Raw genomic sequence first — 22,438 nt, 5'->3', positions numbered from 1 at the left:
TGTGTAATTCTGTCCAGTCAGCTTTTGTTATTTGGCCAATTCCTATCAATAGTGTACAGTAAAGGAGATAGAATGATATTTGTAGCTGTGTGGTATAGTGGAATTGTATAAATCCCAGGTTGTTATGACAAGCACAAAAAAATCTCTCCTGGGCCAATTTGGTTAATGTTCACATAGAATGACTGATCAGAGATATGTTAGCAAAGGGGGACTTGTTAAGATGGCTTCAAATTGTATATCAAATATCTCTATATAAATTTGTACTGCATGACCCCTAAAAATGTGCTAATTGTACAGCAAAATAGATCCTAATGTAATAAACTGCTTGTCCTGAAATAGCCACTATTTACTAGAGGTGATATCATTCTTTACACACAAATTACAAATGGGAGTGTTTTCTTTGTCTATTGAAAAGTGACAGGAGAGAGGGAAGAAGAAGCAGCGTATCCCATGTATCTCCTGAGGTTGAAATAAAATCCTATTTGCATACCCAGTCATGTACCCCTCCATAGTTCATTTCACAATAATTGATAAAATACATAGAAAAAATATTTGTATTCATCTTCATCATTATCATCATCTTCATTGTCATGAAAAAATACAAAGAACCAAAAGGAAAAGAAAGACTCTCTTTGCATCCAAAAGATAAATTTAAAAACACAAATTTTATATATAACATTTAATATTAGTAGTAGCCATGAAAAACGGATATGTGTCGTGACCAAGCATTATTCACCAATCAAAAAAGTCTGATGTGACGGGGAACTTAATATTGAATTATGAAATGTTTCATTCTTCGATGTGTTTCGCAGAACTAGTCTGCTTCCTCAGAAATGCTCATAAGAGGTCTGGACATAAAACTTATACACAGTATAAGCAGCATTACCTGGTAACATAGACAAAAATACTGAGGAAGAAGTAACAAAGAAAAAAAGAACTGAATTTTTATGTAAACAGGTAAGCAATGGACATGAGATAAGTAGCGGATATGGGAAAAAAGGCAACATGTAAGAGCAATATATCATTGTTTGTAAACTGTTTGGAGACCAGTAACAGTGAAGTCAGACTTCTAACACACAACAATATATTAGACAATTTATGATTTTCCTGGAATTATTGGAAGACCTTTTAATGTCCAAACAAGACTGTGCCAAGATCCCTAACCAGTTCATGTCTTGCATCTGTATACAACCTAGTGACCAGAGAAATGTATAGGTTTCAAGTATGGGCCAACTGATTAAGCCTGAGATAAGTATTACATTATCATTTTTGTACAACACAGCTTTCTATTGTCTTGCATTTTTGTAATGCAATATAAAGGCAAAGTAACAAAAAAAAAGTTGTTGCCAAAATAATTATGGCCACATGACAGGGTGGGCAGTGAAGACAGAGAATAGAGTTAAGGGGTTGCCTTGGATGCGGGGGGGCCTTTTAAAAGGTTTGCAAGAATTATTGTTAAAATTTGGTGAGGGGCCACAAAGGTTGATGGGGAATGAGGTTGACAAGGGGGTGCAAGTGGTGAATTATTTGATGGGCCCTTAAGGGGAGTGCAATGTCCTCCCAGCAGTCTGTACATTCTGACGGGGGTGTGACTGGAATGGGGTCAGCTGAGAGTAAAAAAAGATGGGAAGGGGCCCTTGGGGAAATCACTTCTGGGATTGTGGATAGAGCAAAAGGGGAAGTAGGAGTTTGTTCTGAAGGTCCATTGGGAGCGCATTTACCACAGGAGCTATGGGAGCGAGTATGGAAAGGAGAGTACATTGAGATATTTTCATTACTGCCGGTGGAGCGTTTTGAGGGAAACAAAGGTAAGTAAGGGAAAGCGGCAAGGGGAAGACAAAGGGCTGTGGAGGTTGATTAGTGAGGTGCATATGTGTGATATTGCGGAAAACATTTAGTGCGATATGGTGGAAAATTTTAAGTCCGGACCTTCCATTTAAAACTAACAAAGGGTCTTCCTGTGTAAGGTCTTAACAAAGGGTCTTAAGTTTTAATAGCTTGCTGTTAATTTATTGTCTGTAGACAGTGTGTCTCAAGTTTTGTAAAAGTTCGAGTCTTGTGTCCCAGGCGTCAAAAACCTCAGATAAGGGCAGACTGAGCGTCTCTGATATGTATTCTGAAACACATTTATTCCTAATCTTTTTATTCCAGTATACCATTCTGCATTAAGTAATAGATGACAGATTTGTAGCTAGATCATTATGGTGAGCATTTTGAGACCAAGAACTGGTTTTCTAGGCCGCAGGGAAGCCTGGAAACCATATTTAGCCTGCTCTAGTCCCAGACATACCTAGTTTGGTCGCTATAAACATCGTATTTTGTGGTGATAAATAATCTGGGGGTTAGCAGTTCGGAAAAAACAGTACTTATAGAAATATTAATAATGGCTAGAACCAGGGCATTTTGGAAAGTGTCCACAGAGCATCATAACCCATGTGGACACAGCCCCTCAGACAGCCCCCATCCTGCTGTTATTGGATTGTTGTATTAGTCCCACCTCTGTAGTTGGCCTAGAAAAAGCTATGTAAGTCTAGCAGACACGGCTCCCACTGATCTCATCATCACTGATCCCATCATGTGTAAGCTGAATCGCTGAATGCTCTAAATAGAAATAGTGTAACTTGCAAACCCGAAGCGCTACTATAACATTGTGATTTCTGAGACATCCCTGTCTGGAGTGGCAGTGGGTGACAGTGGGTAAAGAAGCAGAAGCATAACTGCAATTTTCAAGGGAACAGTTCATGCTTCCATCTAAGCATGTGGTTGCAGTCTACCTGTGATGGTGTGTGTGTGGCAAGGGTTACCAGAGCCTCGTGATGGCCCCTCTTCAGCCTGCTGGTGCGTGAACTGTTGCAGAGTGTGCTTGAAAGTCTATGCGCAGGGGTGTCGGCTGAGAGGGCATTCCTCACAATAGGGTCTATACGGGGGTGGTGTGGCTTAGGTAAAACAAGCAATTTTGTCAAAAAATAGCTATGAGGCCAGGAATGAGATGGGACCACAAGGACATCAGCTTGTGGATGCGTTTGATGACGTCAGCTAGCATGGGGCCGCAGTCGTTTCTTGAGGGCGCCAGAGGCTCAGGAGTTAAGGAATCTCCTGCGATCAAAGAGGGGACAACGATTTACAACGAGGGAGCAACGAGGGAGCATGGATTTACAACGAGGGAGCATGCAAGTTTGGGGGCTACATGTCGATTTAAACACGAGTGTTCTGGATGTGGGGGCCACACCTATTCGCTCGATGTCAAAACAAAGGAAAAGGGCGTCCCGGTGAGCCTGCTGGAAAGAGGGAGGACACCGGTGAAGGTGGAAAGCATGCGGCATTTGCTCAATAAATATCCTAATATGGTCGCGGCGGGTGTGTTGGAGAAGGGTTTTAGTGAAGGTTTTAGGATTCCATGTACGATGACCAGTGTGCCTCCTCGTGCAAGAAATTTATTGTCGGCTTTTAGGAATTCGGGGGTGATTACTGCCCAATTGGAGAAGGAGGTGACACTGCGGCATATGGCAGGACCATTTCCGGGCCTTCCTTGGCGGTATCTGGTTGTATCTCCTTTAGGTGTCGTTCCAAAGAAGGAACCAGGTCAATTTTGTATGATTCATCGGTAAATGATGCTCATAATCCAGATTTGTGCAGGGTGGCGTACACTTCATTGGATAAAGCAGTTTCATTGGTAAGGAAGGTGGGGAGGGGTTGCCTAATGGCCAAAGCTGAGATTGAAGCTGCATTTCGGTTATTACCTGTTCATCCTGAGTGTTTTCGAATGTTAGGTTGTGAATGGCAGGGTGCTTTCTATGTGGATAAATGCTTGCCAATGGGTTGTGCGATTTCATGTGCATTATTTGAAATGTTTAGTACTTTCCTTGAATGGGTTGTGTAACAGATGATTGGGGTGAATTCTAACACATTATCTGGATGATTTTTCCTGTGTTGGTCCGGCTGGTTCCTTTGTGTGCGCAGCTTTGTTGGGTGTGCTGGAGGATGTGGCAAAAGATTTGGAGAACGTCCGTCAACACAACTTAGTTTTTTGGGTATTGTTTTGGATTCACAGAATATGGAGTGCAGGTTGCCAGATGATAAGTTTACAGATTTGCGAGCGGCTGTGTTATGTGCTTGGATGTTAAAGAAAATTAGTTTCCGGGAACTGCAATCCTTGCTAGGAAAGTTGAATTTTGCATGTCACATTATGCCAATGGGGAGGATTTTTAGTGGCAGGTTGGCTGCAACAACAGCGGGGGTCAGAGTACCTGGGCACTTCGTTCCGTTAACCAGCACCATTGGCGGAGGGTCGGGGTACTCCACGTCCACAGGAAGTTTGGAAAGCGGTCTGGGGGTCCTCGCTGGTCTGATCCAACAGTCGGTGGGTTCTGGAACGTGGAAAGCGTATGTGGGGACTTGGCGGGTATGGTTCTTGTTTTTGCAGAATGGGGAATTGAAGGGGACCCAAAAGGTGATGAGGTGGTAGTATTGTTGTTTGTAGTGCAAAATTTTCAGGGGGGTGTGTCAGTATCTGCCATGGCAAGAAAGTTGGGGAGACGGGACCAGGGCTTTTGCAAAAGCCGAGGTTACTGGAAAGGGAGTGTACGCAGGGACAAGAGAAGGCCGGGTTCTTATAAAATGTTGGTGGAATTGTTTCATCATGTAGGGGTGCAATGTGTTAATAGGTAAAAGGTGGTATTTGAAGAAAAGAAAGAAAGAAAGAGGTTTGAGGCTCTGGGTAGTTCTTTGAAAATAAATGTGTGTATTCAAAACACTTTTTAATACATGCATTTATTTTCAAAGAACTACCCAGAGCCTCAAACCTTTTTCTTTCTCACTATTCTTCAAATACATTTACATGATACAGAGAGGTGGCTCAAAAGCCTAGCATCACTTTTTCTTGATATCAAAGTGTGATGAGGAGTTCATTTTCCAGGTATGAGGTGGTGCTGTTCTGGGCCATTTTTGTGGTTGCATTTTTTGCAGGGTTGCGTTTATTGGAGGTGGTAAGTCGGAACAGGTTTCAGCAAGGGGGATAATTGTTTGGGGATGTGCAATTGGTGGATGGTGTTGCTGTGGGTGAGGAAGTCAAAAACAGATCAAATGGGGAAGGGAGTGCGGCTTGACTTGGGAGCTGTGCCTGAGTCATTCATCTGCCCGGTGAAAGTGGTGGGTGTCCGCCCTAATGTGGATGGGCCATTTTTTATTCATGAAGAGGGTTCATTTTTGTCACGATTTCAGTTTACGGCGGACCTTAAGAAATGTGTGGCAGCGGTTGGGAGTAATGTGGGTAAATATTCGTCACATTCTTTTTGCATTGGTGCCACGATGGAAGCGGCAAGGTGGGGGTCTGGTGAGGATGTCATCAAACGGATAGGCTGGGGGGTGCAGACGTTTTCAACTATATATTTGGCCACAGTGGTTATGAGGATGCTGGGTTGGCTGAGTTGCCCATGCAAGTTGTTTCATTGAATCCATTTTATTGTCAATGTTAGAGCTGAGATGATGACACCAATGGTAGTTATGACATCAAATCATTACCTCTAGTTATGGGGCCATGTTCCCAATATCTAAAATGCATTTAGTTACTCCTCACTCCTAAAACCCCAACCATAACATTACCATTAATACTACCAGGCTCTATTAAGTCAATCAAATGCTATATTCTGGGACATTTCCTAATGGCTTTCAGGATGATCATCCCCAGACATTGGTGCGCTAGCTCCCCCTCCCCCCGCTTCTATCCAGGAGTGCTTTGAGGAAGCTGAATGTAGTGACCTACAGATAAGACACTTCAGATAAGTACACTGCTACAAAGACAGGATAGCTGCTCTTTAAAACATCTCATAGATTTAAAGACTTTTTTTTTTAAAGACCATTTTTTCAAACTTGCCTACCCGTCTTCTTCTGACATTTGAAACCACCACAACTTCCCACCACTACATATCTCCCCTCCTATTGTGTGTGAAATTCCCCCACCTACTAGATTGTAAGCTCTTCGGGGCAGGGCCCTCTCCTCCTATATCATTGTCTGTATTAGTCTGTCATTTGCAATCCCTATTTAATGTACAGCGCTGCGTAATATGTTGGCGCTATATAAATCCTGTTTATTAAATATAATAATAATAATAAAGAGTGTTTCTCTGAATTTACCATAAATTGAATAACATATCCTTCTAAACAAACTAATGGGTACCAAATTGTTACATCGACTCCTAGCACAGACTTTTCTGGTTGATGGTTTTTGTTGTTACTCATTCATCAGTTCATTGAATCAAAAATATTGAATTGTATCAAATTTTTTAAAAAATATTAAAACTATAAATATTAAGAACTATTTTTTTTATTAGAAGGCTTTTCTTTAAATGTATGCATTGCAGTGATTGCACATTACTGTAATATATTAACACATGGCACTTTGTGTGGTGTTTTTGCTGTGCTTTTTATTGAAAATGGTCCCCCAACGGGGGGAAGGTTTTCTTAGAAAATATGGGCTAGTGCGAAGTAGGTCTGTAAAAAGAATTTATATCCTAAATAGAATATTTTGAAAAATGAGCTATTACCTAGAACCTATTTTCCTGATTTCAAGTATCTTCATCAGTTAACAGCCCAACAAGCCAGTTAGAGAGCTTGTTTATTCCCAAGGTATCATACGTATGATGCAGATTCTTGTTGAACATTCCTGTCCTTATTTCACAAATGAATGACAAGTTACAATGGGGGCCACCATTTTTAGCAACTAATTCTATGTACAAAATTCAAAGGATCAGAAGAAGACAGCAAACAGATTGGAAGCATTGAAATAATCAATTGCTTTGCGCAGAAGTTAGTGTAATAAACACGTTGCCCCTACTTACTACCGTACTTTCTGCAAATAATTCCTAGAGATCTAAACATTGATTTAAACATTAGGCCAAGGGTGGGTGCAGCATACAGCACCATTGAGGTCAGAGAAACAATGCAAACATGGTGGCTGCCATATTTGTTCAACAATTGTTGGGTGATATGGGGTCAGTCATATTTTATAGGTATCCTCATTTAAAGCCCATAAAGAAAGAACCTAACAAAGTTAAAAGTCATCTGTCAAAATAGAACTATGGGAATCAGTATTGCACACATGTTTTAAAGTTGAACGTTTTAGAAGTGCCATTTTTCTTCTTCATCATTGCCTTGTAATTAAGTCACCTAAAAAGTTATATAAAAGTATAAAATATTAAAGTATATATCAGAATAGTTGCACTGGTAGAAGCACCTCCCTCTCCACAAGTTACAAAACCTTGCACATAAACTTACTATGTAAAGCATACAAACAATCTGTCACTATTAAATTCAGTAGAGATTTTTCATTTTTCCATTACACAACTATTGGGCCCTCTAAAATACATTATACATTTTAAGGGACATCATTATAATTCAACCTGATCTCCAAGCAATGATAACTACCAACTCAAGATAAAACAAGAAATGACTGCAAGATTATTGTAGACAGTAGCTACAGCCTAGGGTCTGCAGAAGTATTTCTGATAATTAAGAGCTGAAATTTAAAGATAGTCTAGTCCCAACCACAAAGCTTGTCATTACGCAATTCAGTACCGTCTACTTCTCCTTTGCAATTATCCTATTGCTTGTGCAATAACATAAAAATGCAAGTAGTTACATTTTTTATAGTTTCCACTTTAATTTGACCAATGATTGTCTGATTTCAGTTTAAATAAATTTGTCTAACAACGTCTAGGCAAGAGAAAGGGTATTGCTTGGTATAACCATAATTATATTTAAGGCAATAATATAGATAAAATAACAGGTATTTAGAAGTATGAGATACTACTAACAATTATAAATATTTATGCATGTACAAAAAATTCTTTAGGGAGGTGGGAATTTTCCACCTATTGTACAATTCTATTTCACGTAGTTTACTTACCGTCCTTTATCTTCAATCATTCCAATTGGCTTCTTCTTAAATATCTAGAACTTCTAAGTATGGCTAGCATGTGACACTTATTATCCTCCTATAGCTTACTTGGTATTGTTTCTCTACTTTCTCCTTGTACAAATTGCAACAGAGGATGTGATAGCAATGTACAGCCAAGTTTCTGTCTTTAAAATGTATCTTTTAGTATTTTAAATAAGTGGTATTGAGACAAATGTCAAGCAACCTGCATGGCCTGGCAGGGCTTTCATTTATTTGTTAAAGATCTTATCTGGATTTTATCTAGTCTTTGATTGTCTTGATAGCCTCTGTAATCAGATAACGATCAAAAAGTATTGCAACATTGTAGAAATGTGGGAAAGCTTCTTGTGTATGTTGTGTATAGGGTAAATAATGATACTGTAGTCAACCCCTAGGTATGCAGAAACTAAATCTATTTTTGTATGGAAGGATACAAGAGGAGAGGGTTTTTTGGGCTAGATATATTCAATGTGCTTTTTTTAGAGTATATAATACAATGTGACAATTTAAATTATACAATATATAAGTTTTTTTTTAACTAAATGCTGACAGTCAGCATGCATATACTATGCCTCTATGGAATAACATCAAGTGACATATGAAGTAATCCTTTGAGCAATCTAACCTTTTATCTAGTAAGACACATAGGCTTAGACGGGGAAAACCACCTTTTCCAAGTCTGTATGTTACTATGTATGGCTTATAATTTTCTTGCAAAAAACGGACTCATCTCTCACCCTATTCGTTCTTCGTCTTCAAACAGTCCTATTACTGGAAACTAATATTGGTCTCAGAAAAATCCCCTGAGGAAGCATGTATGACGAAACGCGTCGGGCATTAGGAGACAAAAGGACAATATTATTTAGAAATTTTTCTCAGAAATAATTTTGAAGAAACAAAAAACCCTCTTTGCTGCATGATTCTAATGCGGATTAAGAAAGGGGTTTTCAACAAGCTTGTTGTTTTGAGACTGTAAAATTTAAATTGACACGTATTATATACTCAAAAAAGCACAATAAATATATCTAGTCCCTTTCTGTTGTATCCTTTCATACAAAAATAAGTTTAGTTATTGTAGAAATGTGGTTAATAATGAGCAGGGTTTATCAAAAATGGTAATTTACAATTGTTGTGTTTTTGGACAATCAACATCTGCGTTGAAAGTCATGTGAACTTCAAGACAAAACAATTAGAAAAAGACTAAAATAGTGTGGTTTGTTTGGAAGGGTTGCCAGGAGAAATCCTCTTCCCTCTAAAAAGAACATGACAACAGGTGTAGGTTTGCAAAATGTCTTGTAAATAAACCACAAGACTTCTGGAACAATGTTCTGTTTAGAAAGACTAGAGCAAATTGTAGATGTTTGGCACCAGCACCATGTTTGGCAGAAACAAAACAAGGCACATCAGCAAAACAACTAATACGAACTGGTAAGCCCCTTGGTGCAGGGATGATGATTTAGGCAATGGGACGTCTTGCAATGGCCCAGTCAAAGTCTAGAACCTGAACCTGATCTAAATGTTATGGTGGGACCTTAGAAACAATGCATAAACAAATGCCCCACAAACCTCTGAAGCAATGTTGTAAAGAAGAATGGGCCAAGATCACACGGAAAATGATTATTTCAAGTTAAAACAAGAAGTACATCTAGTTTCCTAAACATGTCCTCTTCATTTTGTTTTTTGTTTTTTGTTAGATTAATAATCACATGCTGGAACCTGTTGGATGTTTTATTACATCGCAGGCTGAATTAAGAAAAAAGAAAAAAAAAAAGGATTTTGGTACATCCTATTAAATGTAAAACTTTGGAATTAAGGTAGGTGTAGTTTCTTTTTCTCATGCCTTTCATAAATTAATTTCAGAAATAAAACAGCTGCTTAGATTAGTAGCAAACTGTCTACAGAACAGATCCATTTAAATTTGAATATCTGCTGGAGTCCCGCCCTAATGGCTCCAGGGAACGCCCCCTAAAGTGAAATCCCTCTTCTTCGTATGCATTGCCTGAGGAGAGGGACTTACCTTCAGGAGGCATTACCTTCAGGTGGCGGAAGTATCAGCCATATATCCATGAAACTTGTCTATATAGATGACAAGTAGGATAGTTAGGACTGGAGTTTTATTTCTAGCAAAATCTCCATGGTCTTTAGTACAATACCTTGTAAAATGGGCAAAACATGAAAGAAATGAAATTATTTACCAAAATGTGAATATATCTTAAATGTTTTTAGGTTCTGGGGCAAGAATGTGTGTGATATTATTATAGATATTACTAGGGTTGATATATGTAGTAGTTAGTCACATACATACTTGGACTTGTTATCTTATTGTTGAAGATGTTTTCTGATGAACTGATAAAGCAGCTTGGATAGGTTGTGAAACATCTTCAATATTACAAGAACAAGTCCAGTTCAGTGTGAATAACTACTACTAGATATACAACGGCCTGGATCAATAAGAACCTTCCCAGGCATTAGGGTTGCTCTACTCATAAAAAGTCTGATTTATTATAGCTCTCCAAAACTGGAGACGATAGACCATCATGGGAGAGACTGGGAGATACAGCAAACCTGGAATAGATCCAGTGCAGAATTGAAAACATTGGCCAAATAATAGCAAATAACTTTTAAGAAATTCAATTGAAATTTGCTGGATCACCCAGGTGCTCTCATGATATTCTATCTTCTCCAGTTTCAGAGAACTTTAATAAATGCACCCAAAGAGTACATGTCTCCTGGCATAGTTATCTGCTCTCTGACCTTGGAGATATTTATATATTTAAGTAGTTTTCTATGTGCCATGGTGTCGTAGAACCATTTACATGGCATATGCAGCTATCAATAGATATAGTAGTAGTAGATATGTTTATTCCTTGCTTTGTTTCTTTATAATGAAATAATACATCTGTGTGCCCACTCCCTAACATTACTGTCTGGGGAATCTAAGCAAATTTTGGTTACCTTAATTACAAGATTCACAGTATTCCTATTCTAGGAGGCTGTTCAGCTTGTAGCATGTTCTGTGTAAATACATATTATAAAGAGATATTAAGGCTGCCTGAAACTTTAGTGTGCAATTAGGTGTAATAATGTTGTGTGAAATGCTTTGTATGCAATAAAAATCCCTCAACTAATTACATGAGGGATACCTTCCTTCTCAGGATTGGCTGTTTTTTATTTAAATGTGGTTTAAATTGTAGTCAAAGGAGAGTTTGGTTAGTATTTTAATAACATTTACCAGACCTTTCTTGTCTGTTGAAGAAGTCCCAAGGAGAATAGAAGGTAGGTTATCTGTATACATTTCTACATAAATAGCACATTGATATTTGTAACTGAAAACATTGCTATGTCCTAAAGTCTACCAATGCAGATTTACTACACATTTTATTGAGAAGATTTTGAAGAATAAAACTCACATCTCGTTTTATAGGAACAATATGAAAATATTTCTATTTCTAGGTTAGATTTCGGTACAGTGTTGATTACGTTTATTAATCCAGATACATTGTAGATTAATTTTTAGTGCCATAAACATTTTTGACACATTGACATTGACACAACCTAATTTTTAACATTTGCTGCTTTTAATGAATAAATGTTAAAAATGTTAAACTTAATCAGGAAATGTATTTTCTTAAACAGTCACTGCTGTGAACGATGAAGGAATTGGCATTGGTTTTATGTATGCTGGGCACAGTTTTTGCCTATCCAGTAAGTACATTGAATTCCTCTTTTTTTAATACTTCTGTTTATGGAACAGTTCAAGGTAATTTTTTTAAACCAGAATGACAAACTTCATGGGATACTTGATTTGTTTATTCACTACATCAAAAGGTATACAATGCTTACAGTGGTTAGCATTGGAATTGGAGTGGGGTTTTTAATTACTTTTATATGCAGTATAAAGAATGTAGACCCCACGTTTACTGAAAAAAAAACAACTTTTTCTGCTAGAGGACCTGGCCACAGTTACAGATGTTCATGGTATACCTGAGTTTTGCGAACTGCGAAAATTCATTAGTCTTTAATAGTATCCTGGTCTTTTTACCACCATTACAGACTCCAGTACTTTTTTCCACACCTCTGTCAGTTTTTTTTGCCATCTATGTAACCAGGTATATTATTGCATTACTTTTATGAAGGAAAATCCTAAATATTAAGAGGTTTTTCTCCCTGCTAAGATAGAAAGCAACAGGCAATATCCCAAAAAGGGACACAAAACATCAGTAAAAGTCCAAAAAAGATTCTAGCCATTCAAAACAGAAATCACATATTTTAATATTTATGGTCTTTACAATGCTAGTAGAGCAGAACACATATACAAGTTACTGTATATGAATATAATGCAGAGATTTTACAATGAAGAAGCCATCATATCCTGTTACATTCTCCAAGCAGACCTAAAATAGCATGGCACAGGTTACATTCATAATAGAGCCCCCTAGAAATGACTGGTATGAGAATGATAACATTAATGATAACATTGAATGTGAATTGGTACATACACAAAACAAAACCCAATGATACCTTTCTATTTGCAGTGTACTTATCCAGACCACACATTCATTAGTATTATGGAATGCAGCAACAAGAAGTACAAAATGTACATTAATCTCAGTATCAGTTTTTTCCTAACTAATAATTAGGAATATGCTTTTGATGACCAGTATACGCTGACCTGATCAGTTTTTTGGGGCTAACAGTAGATTTTATTGTGTAACAATGAAGGGGTTTGGATACGGGCACAGTTGATACTGTATGCAAGTGCATGACCACTAAGGATAAATATATCTTATTGTCTCGCATTGTTAGTCATTTTATAAAAGATGTACAAAAGCATTTTATGTAATTTTTAGCATGCTCCATATTTTAATCTAGTTTGCTCTGGAATTGTAGATTCTTCTTTTAGTGGCTCAGTGCAAACATATGGCTTAGTAATACCTAGAGCAGTCGGATGGAGGTAGGAGTTCTAGTGGCAATATATGACTAGTTCCAAATGTCGACAAGAGCATATGATTCAACTTTCTAGTACCCCTACAAAACTCAAATATCAATTGAGAAAGACGTTGTCCAAAAGAAGTACAAAGTAAACAAGGTGTATCAACTGTATTATTTATTTATATAGGTGAATCCGCAAGTAGGAGGGACAAATGGCATGGCCAGTATGAGCCTTGAGGTAAATAGATTTAATTATGTATTTATTCATTGTATAGTTTTTACCCACATACTTTAAGTATAATGCATATGCCACAGTTCACAGAGGAACATACAGACATTTTAATATCTATACCCCAGGGAAGCATACAAAAATTTAATGTCTATACCACAGTCAGTGCTCCATAAGCGCTTACTATCAATCAAGTTTTTATGGCAGCCAGGCCTCAGAGGAACTAAAACTGCGTACACACATGCAATTCTTGTCGTTGGAAAGGATCTTTCACGATCCTTTCCAACGACAAAGGACTGCACGATGCATGAACGGTGCTGTACATACAGCACCGTTCTGCTCTATGGAGAGGGGAGGGGGAGAGCGACGGAGCGGCACCCTGCTGCGCGCTCTCCCCCTTCCCTTGCATTAGGATCGCTCATCGTTCATCGTCCGTGGATCCGCCAGGACGGATCCACGGACGATGAACGACCTGGGCTGTACACACGCCAGATTCTCGCCCGATATCTGGCCGATGCCGATTATCGGGCGAGAAAAATTTGATGTGTGTACGCAGCTTAACTTGCAGTGTCTATCCAATAGTCTCTGCTGTGGAGGAATTTACTAAAATCCAATGTCTATACAACAGTATACCAAAAGAGATTGCTTGCAATCTAATATCTAAGTGATAGTCAATTCTCATGGGAGCTTACATTCTAATGTTTATGCTACATCTGTAGACAGATACTGTACATACAAGGAATGTTTTTCAGGTAGAAAAAGCACATATACCTTTATGATAAACACCTTTTAATGTGATCGTACTTTAAAGTCATCTAATCTTTACAAGTCATAATAATAGTAATATTTTGTTATCTTTGTTTTTTTTGTAAGAAAATGCAACAGCTACAGGCACTGCCTCTGGTAAGTTGGATAATTTGGAAATGGTATAGTGAATATTAACATGTGTGAAATGCTTTGTATGCAATAATAATCATTAACTGTTTAGTATACTGACTTTTTTTAAGCAGCACTTTAAGGAGAACATATATTGCTACAATATTTTTTTAGGTATATTGGTTGTCTGTTCAAAAAGAGAATAAAATTTAAATCAAAGGGTGATGTTTGATAGCAATTGCATCAGCATCCCTAAAGTTGACCTTTGCAAAGTATGCCAGAAAGTTAACGTTTAAAGTCTTTTTGCTGCCTGCAATAGAATTCATAGGGTTGTCATATACACTTGCAGGTATAATCTCACGATTAATGGTACTCTACCCATCTGCAGCAAAGTTGTTTTTTTCTGTGTAAAGTCTCTTAATGTTTCTCAACAACTAACTATTAATTATATAAAATAACTAATTTCTTAAAATGCACCTTTTGTTGAAGCTCAACTTTTCATAAATAGATTAGTATGTTAGTTTAAATTCTAGTGTCTAAGCACTATATGTTATTGACTATTATTTCAGATTTATAATGATCCATATTCTACTCTATGGCTCCATGGACTTTTACCACCACATATGAATCCCTGGCTACATCAAAGGTCACAAATGCCAGACAACCAACAGGTAAACGGCTGCCAAGCAGTATGTTAAAAAAGGGTGCTGTAGTGTGGATTATTCAGTGGCCTGTTCATTTTAATATATAGTACATATGGAACATATACATTATTGTTATACAGCATAGGTGTACGATCTGCCAATTATGGTCTGGTATAGCAGATAAGGTCACCTTCCACTATCACCACCACCTCAACATCACTTTGGGCCACAACCCAGCCTCTCACTGTTTTCTTTGTTCACCTCCTCCTCACAATCTTAATTATTAATACAACACATAAATATTTTATGCTACATTTATTGATTCAACATACAAATGCAACGGTATAAAGCTTTCATTTTACAGCATACATAAAAGTTTTGAAACATTTCTATGAGGCACATTGAAACTGTTTAAAAAAGAAAACCCACAATGCTATTAAAAGTCAAATGGCAAGGGTCACCCAGTTCAAAATTTGCCAACAAACATCTACAAATATGAGCAAACCATTCATCATATGAATGTATATTTAGGGCTGGAGGTGAATGGAATTCAACTAAGAAAACAAGAAAATGTGTTTTTCTTTCACATTTTTCCTATAATTCAACATTATTGGGCATAATAAATTAGGCAATGTAGGGAGCAAAGAAGGAAGTGCAAAAGAGAGTATCCAAAGCAAGAATTTAAAATCCATCTTAAACTGTTTGAGAACTTGAGAAAATAAATTCTGATTGGATACAAAAGCTTCTTTACTTTGTTTCTTGCATTTTTTTTGGAAAAGCAGAATAATAAATGATACCTTACCAGAAAAATAAACATACATATACTGAGTACTGCAAATCTCTTATGTTTTTTTTATTTTGTAGTTTGAATATGCATTGCCCATACATCCTCCACCATTGCCCGGAGCACCATCTGTCGGTCAACCAGCTAAACCTGGACAGGATGGACAGACTGTTTCCCAGCAGTTACTATCTACACCAGCTAAGCCAGATCAGCTTATGCACCAGCCTATACTGCCAATGGGGTATCCAAATATACAGCAAGCAGATCCAACTCTGATTCCCCCAAAGGGTGGTCCTGCTGATGGTCAAATCCAAACGGTAGCATTGTTTATGGTAATCATTACATTGGCTTAGGTTTAGTATGTATTACATTATAATTATACTGATGTGTGTTATGTAGTGTACCTCAACAACATTGCATATATTTAGATATCTCTAGCAGGCAAATCTTGCTAGAAAACAACAGGCAGTTCTTACGAATAAATATACAGCTAAGGGAGTATAAGTGTGTAACAATTTTAAATTGCAGCTGTTATACAAAATGGGAAAGGCAGAACAACAAAGACTGATGTTCACAAAGCCACAAACTTCGTTGATTCAACCAGAGATGTAGTTGAGACCGGGTCCATTACTTTAGAGGGCGTGTAGGGGGCCTCCTCATAACCACCTTCTGGCAGCTCATTGCAGGAAGAGGAGATCCTCTACCTTTGGCTCCCTCTTCCTTGCTCTGCATTAGATAGTGCCATCTCTCAGGGCCTGGCAAATGAATACAGTAGTGGAAGAGTCTCTATGCTGGCTCAGTGAATGGCTGGTAGAGTTACACTCAGGGTGAGCTGCTGAGGTTTTGATCTTACCGAGCTCCTGCAGTCTGGAAGGCTTCTGATGTAAATGTAGAGTTTTAATGTAAAGTGGGAACTCCAATGCAAAGGGGTGAGACAGAATTTGATTGGAAAGGAGGAAAACTCCAATGTTAAGGGGGGTCCAGATATGGCAGGGGGGACACAAAGAAGTGGTTTTCTGATCTAAAGGGGCATTTTAAAGGAGAGGATGCTATTGTCAAAAGGAAGGGGGATGTAAAGAGTGGGCTCTTTATTTACTAATATTTTACTTTTACAATTCCCCCCCCAGTACCAGACAATAATGAATAAATTATTGCAACAAGGAGTAGCAGACCCAGTCCCAGACCCAGCAGTAGTCCCACCTATTCATCAACAGCATGTAAGTCTCAACATGTTACATAAGTTGATGTCTGTAGAAGGTTTTATTTATAATATAATTATAATATAATTATTGCAATTGTTCTGTTCCTAATACTTACAAGTGATCAACAATTAACATTCAATCATTTCTTTTGCATCTGCCTCAATACAAATGAAAAATACTTTTTGTAATATTTTTTCTAATGTTTCTTTTTTTCAGCCATACCCCAATTTTTTCTTTATGAATTATGGGAAAGGACCTGGTGTAAGTAGAAGTGACAAAAATATTTCCATAAATCATTTCTAAGAAATGTTATATTGATACCTGCTTACAAAAGAACAGAACATATAGTTCACTTGTTATTAGGTCAACGTTTCTCTGATAAAATAACACAGCTCTTTGTTTCAGAGAAGTTACCTAACTAACATTTAGCAGACATTATAGCTAAGCCATGAAGATTGGCCAGGGTAAAATACAGAGTTCACAGATAATAACCTATTATTCAAGATCCAAAAGCTTACAGGTGCCCACAAACAGACTTTGTTTCAACCCAGTTATTTCCTTGTGTTAAGAGTTGTATAGCTTAGTTCATGGGACGGAAGAGTTGCAACAGATGATTTAGAGAATATTATGTCAGTGACAACCATATAACTAACGTTAAACATTTTACAACATCAGCAGAGCGGAGGCAAAAATGATTCATGTTCACCAAAAGCCTTAATCACTGAGAGTGAGAATAAATCTTATCACAGATATATATCAGACAAAATAAATCCTATTGAAAATCCATGGGATATCAGAATGTAAAAACAATGTGTTGACTACATAAATGCACAAGGCTGCAGGATTTATGCATTTTATAATAACTAAAATGCTAACAATTCCATATATCCTGATCTGTTTGAGTCCTACATGCATAGAACACAGTGAAACCATTTTTTCCCATACTGTTTACATAGGAATTGATGATGACCTTATCTGTGATATAATTTGGACCGCCTGGGAGCACTTGTAGCCCTCTTGGAACCCTGGCACCCTCTGCAGCAACAGTTCCAACATATAAGTTCTGAATCTATATAAAAGTTGTTGATAATATTTTTTTTCTGAGATTATGTATCTAAATGTTGTTGTTTTTTACAGCTACCCCCAGGCAGACTTGGAATGATGAGCTCAGAAGAAATGCAGGTACTAAAATACATTATTAATTTGTAATTGCTACACATGATTTGTCAGTTTTCTTGGTAAACCATTTAGAAGACCATCTAAACATTTTCAAGTATAAAACAGAATGTTCTTACTATATTTAGTGAAAATCTTAAAGGAAATCTGTGGTATGTTTTTATGTGTATGTATGTTTGATACTTAATTATGCACATTATTATTATAATTACAAATTATAATAATAATGTTTTAAGCAAGTAAAGAGAAAATAATTTTGCTAAAACTAGATGTGAGTGAGATGAAGAAACCCTGTCTTCCCTTTCCTATAGCAGAAATGGCAACATCTTTAATGATCAGTTTAAATGAGCTGTCGGAAAGCAAACAGGTAGTGCTTGGCTTTCCCTAATAGAAAGTCCAGCATGTTTTTGAAAAGAGTGTCATAGATGCAACCCAAAGAAAAAAGCTTTTTCGTAATAAATATGTTATGCCAATATTAAAATGCCAGAGTGATGTGATGATGCCAGAACCCGCCCACTCTCCCATTGCAGGTTTAGACCTGCTTGCTAAACATCCTCAGGGGACAGTAGCACAGGGCTGTGACTCTGGGGGACGTGATCAGCAGGGTCAGGAGAAGGATCACCAAAATTTTTTTGCGGACCACCAGTTGGTGACTGCTGCTTTATAAAGGCCAAAACCATAGTAAAAGTCTAGTTTCTACTATTACCCCAGGGGAACCCTTGAAATTATGTTTAGATCTCAGGGAACTACTGCTAAAATCAATTTATCGAGTGGGGGGCAGTGGTGAAATAAAAACCCTCCCATCGGTGGCCAGTGGTAAGAATACTCCCTTGCAGTTGCAGCTAAAATGCCACCCTTAAAATGACAACTGAAAAGATCATTAATATCCTACTGCTGGCTCTGTCAGGTGGCATTGGCTTTGCCACTAGACATGCGTCATCAACAATGAGATCAATAAGCCACAGTTCAAGGAACCCTTAGTAACTTTTGGAGAAACCCTTTTTATCATACCAAATGAAGGAGAGTTGCAAAGTAGATTATATCATTTTGATACATGTTGGACTAATTTATTAAGCATATTTAAAATCCATGTATTTTTATATCATGTTTAAAACCCTGTCACATTTTTTTGTCTGTGTTTCATTGGCAAGATTCTTTTTTACTTTCTTTCTTGAAACACTACAGGAAGTTAGAGGAAATCTATCCAGAGTAAATCAACTTTTATATTAATATAAATGGTACTATGTATTACAGGGTGGTCAAGCTGGAGCTGCCCATCCTTTCAGTTCCTTATACCCAGGATTGATAGGAAGTGGACCTTTTCTTGGAGGCCTGCCACAGAACCCATCGATTGCTGGAGACTTTACTATAGAAGATGACACTCCTGGAGCAGGTGTAAAAAAAGCAGGTCAAGCAGCTTCACACATCCCACCTGAAAGTTCCCCAATTGGTGGCTTGAATCCCCCCAGCCCTGGATTAGACGGAATGCCACCAGGCCAGATTGACACCCTTCCATTCCCCAACATTAATCTTCCCAATATGGGACTTCCCAATCCATTGGGACAAAGCAAGGGTCCATCACCTGTAACCCCAGCCAATGACCCCAAAATGACAAATGAGCCAGCTGCAGGATTTGCTCCATATGGTATTGATGAAGCATTACTGTTTGGCATGCAAAGAGAGAATCCCACTAATATAGACGTCATTCATGGAAATGCTGGTATGGATCCCCCTATTATGCATAATGATATCCATTTACAGAATCATTATTTTCAGGAACCTTAAAGAAACGTCATGACTAGGAAACGGTCAAAACACTAACATTTCATACAAGTTGCAAGCTTTATATCACTAAAACACAACTAATCGAATTAGCTCACAGGGTAGTATGCATATTTATTAATTAGTACTTTACATTTTTAATATTAGTTTTTCTGTAGTAGTAGTAGTAATTTATAAGGTATGTAAGAAGAAATGTGGCCATCAAGAGGCAAACAATGCAGCAAGACATGTACAGCAAATGACTTTAGCAAATGACCTATGGCAAAATTAAAAAAAAAAAAAAAAAAAAAACACCTAAATCCTAGAATGAAAATGTTATATGTTACAGCTTAGAAGTCCTTAATGTGGTTGCTATACTAGTTTTCATTTTTCAAACTAAGGCCATGTACACACGTTAGATTTTTTAGACCAAAAAAAGAATGAACGACCACTGTACATAAAGCACCATTCTGTTCTATGGAGAGGGTGGGGGGAGGGGGGGGACAATTGAGCGACATCCTGCTGCACTCTCCTCCTTTCACTTCTATTGCAGTCATTCATTTTCCGTCGCTTGTAGATCCACCAGGACGGCTGCTGTAAACATGTCAGATTATCATCCGGGACGAGCCCTCAGGCTCCTTTCAAATGAGAATCATCTGACGTGTGTACGTAGTCTAAGACCTTTTCCGTAAGTACAGAAAATACCTGTAGATGTATCTACCAGAAACTTAAAGTCCTTCCACCCTCACGTTATAATGACAAAGAAAGAAAGGAGTGTTTGTAGAAGAACAGTCTGGGGTGACAGCTATGATTACTTATATGGATACAGAGGACTGAGTGAGTATAGCTAACCTAGAAAAAGAAGGCTGTTCTTTTCAGGATTGAAAAAGGTAAAAATTTGGAAAAAAATAAAAAATAAAACTACTACAGTATCCTCATTAAAAGACTGGTAAGCTGAAAAAATTATATATTTACCGTTTTTGTTTTGGGTTTTGATACACTTTAATGATACCTGGCACCATACAATATACATATAATCATCTCCGTGTCAAGAAAGGTACAGCCTTATTTCCTATTGAAACGAGATGACGCCTATTTGCTGTAAAGTGGATTCAAAACTGATTTTCCCTTTCTGATTCCGCACCTCTGTGTACTAATGTAAGGTCCAACTTTCATATCATCTTTGCAAATCATAGGGGGACCCATACAATTTAAAGTTTTTTATCCCAAGTTTTGTACATGCATGGAAACATACAGCATATAGTAGTTTTAGTGGCTTTTTCATTTGCCATAATCAGAAAAATCAACTTAAAAAAACATTTTACTACACTAAAAATATCTTCGTAATGGTCGGATGGATAATATGAACGAGCCTTAAGGTGCAAGAATTACAGAATTGTGTAAATCTCAGCAAAAAATAAAAGAAAACCTCAATAGTATCATTGCTCATTTACTTGAAAAAAAATGAATTAAAAACAACATTGACATCTTCCATCACAAACCTGCTTACTTTAGGGTCACCTTTATGGAAAATAAATGTTTTAGCATTTTTGCAATTTTAAAAATGTTATTTTCCTAGTAAATAGCTTAAATGATGTGTTCTTACATTGTGATGTGCTTGAATCCAAATAGTTCTTTAATGTTATTGTTATTCTATATATTAATACTTTATAGTTTTACCTAGCGTAATAAAAAAAATAAAATCCTAAATTTGCTATTGTTTTCTTTTCATCTTGCTTTCACACAATGTCATGGGTATAGTTAAAGTCTTCTGGGTCCTGCTTTACTGTACATGGTTCCAGGACAAGGTACTCTGACAATGGTAATATGGATCGTGCTTGAAATCCATGAATCAGATTGAGAGGGGCCATGTTTGTGCTTTATTGACTAGCTTGGCACTATGAAAAACTGAACCTGATAGAGGTTTTGTGGTATGGATAAACCAGTGTGATTTAGTGGTAATGAACATGGTAAACCAAATCCAGTTTCCCATTCATCCATTATAATGTTATACAGAATTTGGTCTTGATTGAAACACAATTAAAAAATAGACTACATTATAGTTTTCATGAGCAGTAATAATACAACATTTTGAGCTAGTATACAAAAAGCAATGAAGCATGAGGGTAATTACAAACTACGATGGAAAATCTATGAAGCAAGATGTTATTTACAAACAGAAAAGTTTTCATGTTATGTGTATTTTATAATGCTACACAAGCAAAATGTATAAAAAACTAAAAAAAAATGTGTTCATCCTACTATTATTGTTATTACCATTTATTTAAAAACGTGCCAGCATATTACCCATCACTGTACAATAATTAGCGGTTGCAGGGGATATGCCTTCATATAGACAAATACAAACAATGGCACAAGAGGAAGGGAAATCCCTGCCCAATAGAGCTTACATCCTAAGAGGCTGTAGAGTAGTATACAATTCGAGTTGGATATAAAATGGTGCCTAATTAGTGAGGGGTTAAGGGACAGATGAAAATGGGTAGGCAAGTTTTAGAGCCTAGTTCCAGAGAGTGGGAAGCTCTAGAGAAGGTATAGAGCTGTGCATGTGAAGAATTTATAGGCGAGGAAATCATTAGTGTGATATTGTGGAAAATATTTTATGTGATATGGAGGAAAATATTAAGTCCGGATCTCCCCTTTAAAATTAACAAAGGGTCTTCCTGTGTAAGGTCTTTGTGCTAATTGAATGTATTCTCCCCTTTAAATTAACAAAGGGGCTTAAATTGTGATAGCTTGCTGTGTAAATATTGTGAATATTGTGTCCCAGGTGTCAAAAACCTCAGATGAGGCCAGACAGAGCGTCTCTGATATGTATTCTGAAACACATTTATTCCTAATCTTTATATTTCCAATATACCAATATAAAGTAATAGATGACGG

At 37.3% G+C, this 22,438-nt stretch overlaps 1 protein-coding gene across 2 annotated transcripts; it reads left to right on the top strand.

Annotated features, from left to right (window-relative positions):
- The first annotated feature begins 11,141 nt into the window (after nucleotides 1–11,141).
- AMBN (ameloblastin) lies at nucleotides 11,142–19,998 on the top strand. Of its 2 annotated transcripts, none has more exons than XM_072407107.1 (10): nucleotides 11,142–11,209; nucleotides 11,570–11,638; nucleotides 13,053–13,103; nucleotides 13,968–13,997; nucleotides 14,540–14,641; nucleotides 15,479–15,715; nucleotides 16,526–16,615; nucleotides 16,817–16,861; nucleotides 17,738–17,782; nucleotides 19,031–19,998. In XM_072407107.1, exons 2-10 carry the CDS (start codon nucleotides 11,585–11,587, stop codon nucleotides 19,559–19,561), a joined length of 1,185 nt encoding a protein of 394 aa, XP_072263208.1. In that variant the 5' UTR covers nucleotides 11,142–11,209; nucleotides 11,570–11,584; the 3' UTR covers nucleotides 19,562–19,998. The 2 variants fall into 2 exon arrangements, with proteins under 2 accessions (XP_072263208.1, XP_072263209.1); XM_072407108.1 differs by having other exon boundaries at nucleotides 15,479–15,730.
- Nucleotides 19,999–22,438: the final 2,440 nt, after the last annotated feature.

This window comes from Pyxicephalus adspersus, chromosome 3 (assembly GCF_032062135.1).
Source record: "Pyxicephalus adspersus chromosome 3, UCB_Pads_2.0, whole genome shotgun sequence".
Classification (NCBI taxonomy): domain Eukaryota; kingdom Metazoa; phylum Chordata; class Amphibia; order Anura; family Pyxicephalidae; genus Pyxicephalus; species Pyxicephalus adspersus.
Note: the sequence above shows the minus strand (reverse complement) of the source record. Positions and strands in the feature narration are given on the sequence as shown.